The sequence below is a fragment of the Cupressus sempervirens genome, chromosome 2 (assembly GCF_028749045.1).
Source record: "Cupressus sempervirens isolate cs-2001-9-10 chromosome 2, ASM2874904v1, whole genome shotgun sequence".
Taxonomy (NCBI): Eukaryota; Viridiplantae; Streptophyta; class Pinopsida; order Cupressales; family Cupressaceae; genus Cupressus; species Cupressus sempervirens.
In genome coordinates this window covers 378211032-378213522 of record NC_143119.1, presented here as the reverse complement: position 1 = coordinate 378213522, position 2491 = coordinate 378211032, and the positions used below count along the sequence as shown (strand labels likewise).

The following is a 2491-nucleotide window of genomic DNA, read 5'->3' as shown; positions in this document are numbered from 1 at the left end:
TTCTAAGCCTTATGCCCTAATTTTTTGACTTCTCAATGTGACCAAGAGCATAAAGAGGGTCTAGTGGGACATCACAAATTTATGTTTAAAGTGGGATAGTTAGGAGTTGAGGGCGTGATTGAAGCTTTCTACTTTTCCTTTAAAATATTGCTAAATGCACCTCTCCTAAGAAAGGACAAGGCAACGTCCCTGTCTAATATTAGAAACATCGTTACTGGCAGTACATTCTGTCACAGGCACCTATACAGTAGGCTCCATATATAAGTACTCCCATTAAACCTGTCATGTAGATACTCTGAACGTGCGAGCATACAGCAAAAATCGAGAGTAGGAAAAGTTTGACATGTAGAAGAGACCATTATTATTATTACTGTTGTCTGACTGATGAAGTTAAAATAGGACCGAGAGAAAACAGAAAAAGGTATGGCATGGAAAACCCATCATCTTTTACTATTCGAGAGATAAGAGGTGATGGGAAAGGACGACCCCCAACAATCTTTTTGACATTTCTAACCATCCTGTCAAGCAAAGTCATTATAGCATTGAAATTGATGCGATGCTACTTCATCTAAAGAGACCAGCAGTTCAAACCCAAACTGAACTACTGGTCGTATTGAAAGGACTTTTCCTGCCTCAGACAATTCTGCTCATCTATCACTCCTTTATACCTTTGTTCTCCTAACTAGGTGATCCATTATATTGAATTGCATGTTCATGTTCTAAGATAACATAGCTTGTAGAATCATAGAGAGGTGAAGGGATTTTACAAGGCATGGACAATCATGTTGCTAATGGAGACTCTCTCTCACAAGGTAGAATGAATGAGATTAATTTCACTTTTAGGGAGTGAAATTCTAACCTAGTCAAACACCTGAGTATGTATGGATTTGATTTGATTTGTTGCAGGTGAGAAAAGGAGCAGTACAAAGTGGGATTGTGATATCACTGAGGATGAAGAAGATCTCATACTTAGACTTCACAGGCTTCTTGGAGATAGGTATATATTTGCTTTCGGTAGCATAGGTACAGAGATAATTGTCATATGGTTTAACTTGATAAGTAGAGGGTAATTTAAGTGGGCTTCATCTTCTGGGAAATTCTATGTTCGAGCATGTTTAAACTGGCGTAGTATTGAGATAGGTACTCTTCGGAAATAAATGTCTTGATGTTTCACCTTTGCTGAGCATCATTTATCTATATTGAATGGATGCTTATTCGTACAAGGAGTGGGTTTATACAAACTATGGGTACCATCCTTTCTTAGAAAAAATGATTTTGTGTGAATCATTACTTATAAAATATGTGTCAATGAGTTTAACTGAATAATTCACATATTAGACATGAGCTCTCCAGAATCCATATAGTATGTACAAGAGTGTCTGAATATATGCTTTTTGAATCAATGTTTCTGATTGAAGCTTGTAATAATATCGTAAAAAGGCTTTAACTTCCTTTAGGCCAAAATGGTTTGAAGATCTATCAAACTAAGTTCATCAAATTTGCACAATCTATGATCAATTGTGTGATTGATTTTAGTATAAATTTTTCGGATCATACTATATGATCCTGCATCCTGATTAAGGATCATGTAGTATGATTCGAAATGTTGATACAAAAAACTATCAAACTTCGAAGAAAAAAATAATAGATCTATCAAACTTTTTAGTTTAGTTGTCTGGTCACTGAGTTTTTACTTCCTTGCACTAAATAGGCAAGCTTAATTTGGTTACACCGTGGTTTTACAATTTCATGCTATTAATTGAGCCTATTATCAATATATGGCAGGTGGGTTTTGATTGCAGGACGCCTTCCATGGAGAAGCCCTGAACAAATTCGAACATACTTGGAAGTCAGAAGCAAGAGAAACAAATCCACCCATTAAAGATGCTTATATACAAGAGATCTGCCCTCTTTCTCTCTCTCTATTATTATAGCTTCTGTTGAAATATGACATTACTGGTAAATGTTTTCAGGAATAGAAATTACATGTACACGGTTGTATCAATTGGTTTTACACAATAATTTTCCTCTGTAGATATGGTTTCGTATGTATTCTGAAGTTAAGTAGGCCCAAGTAACAAGTGCGTTTTACCATTGTCTTTGAGATGGGTGTTTTATGAAGTGCAGCAGAGCAACTTTTTGTTTCAGCAGTGTCTAAATGCATTTGCAGCCTTTTGTCCTTGTGTTACGTTTGACTTTAAAGTAAATGGAATCCATGGATTGTGGATATTACTGTCCTTGAAAAATACACATACAGCTGGTTGAATTTTATTTGTTTACCAATGAATGTACAGAGCAATGATGATGTATACATGCCCTAATAAAGTGGTCTGAATTTACTTTTAATTGTCTTTGTTTTATAATAAGATTGAGTGATTGAGATCGGTGTTGGCTAAACTCACGACAAAATTGGATTTATTTTCAAATGTCTATAAAAGATATTTTTCACTGTTTTTTTTGGGGGAGGTTTACAGTATTAGGGATGCAGATC

General features: G+C 35.4%; 1 protein-coding gene across 1 annotated transcript; it reads left to right on the top strand.

The window, feature by feature from the left end:
* Window positions 1-557: 557 nt before the first annotated feature.
* LOC149572718 (transcription factor TRY-like) lies at window positions 558-2229 on the top strand. The gene is made up of 3 exons (XM_089811979.1): window positions 558-812; window positions 907-997; window positions 1786-2229. The coding sequence occupies exons 1-3, from the start codon at window positions 773-775 to the stop codon at window positions 1880-1882; spliced, it is 228 nt and encodes a 75-aa protein (XP_089668105.1). The 5' UTR covers window positions 558-772; the 3' UTR covers window positions 1883-2229.
* Window positions 2230-2491: the final 262 nt, after the last annotated feature.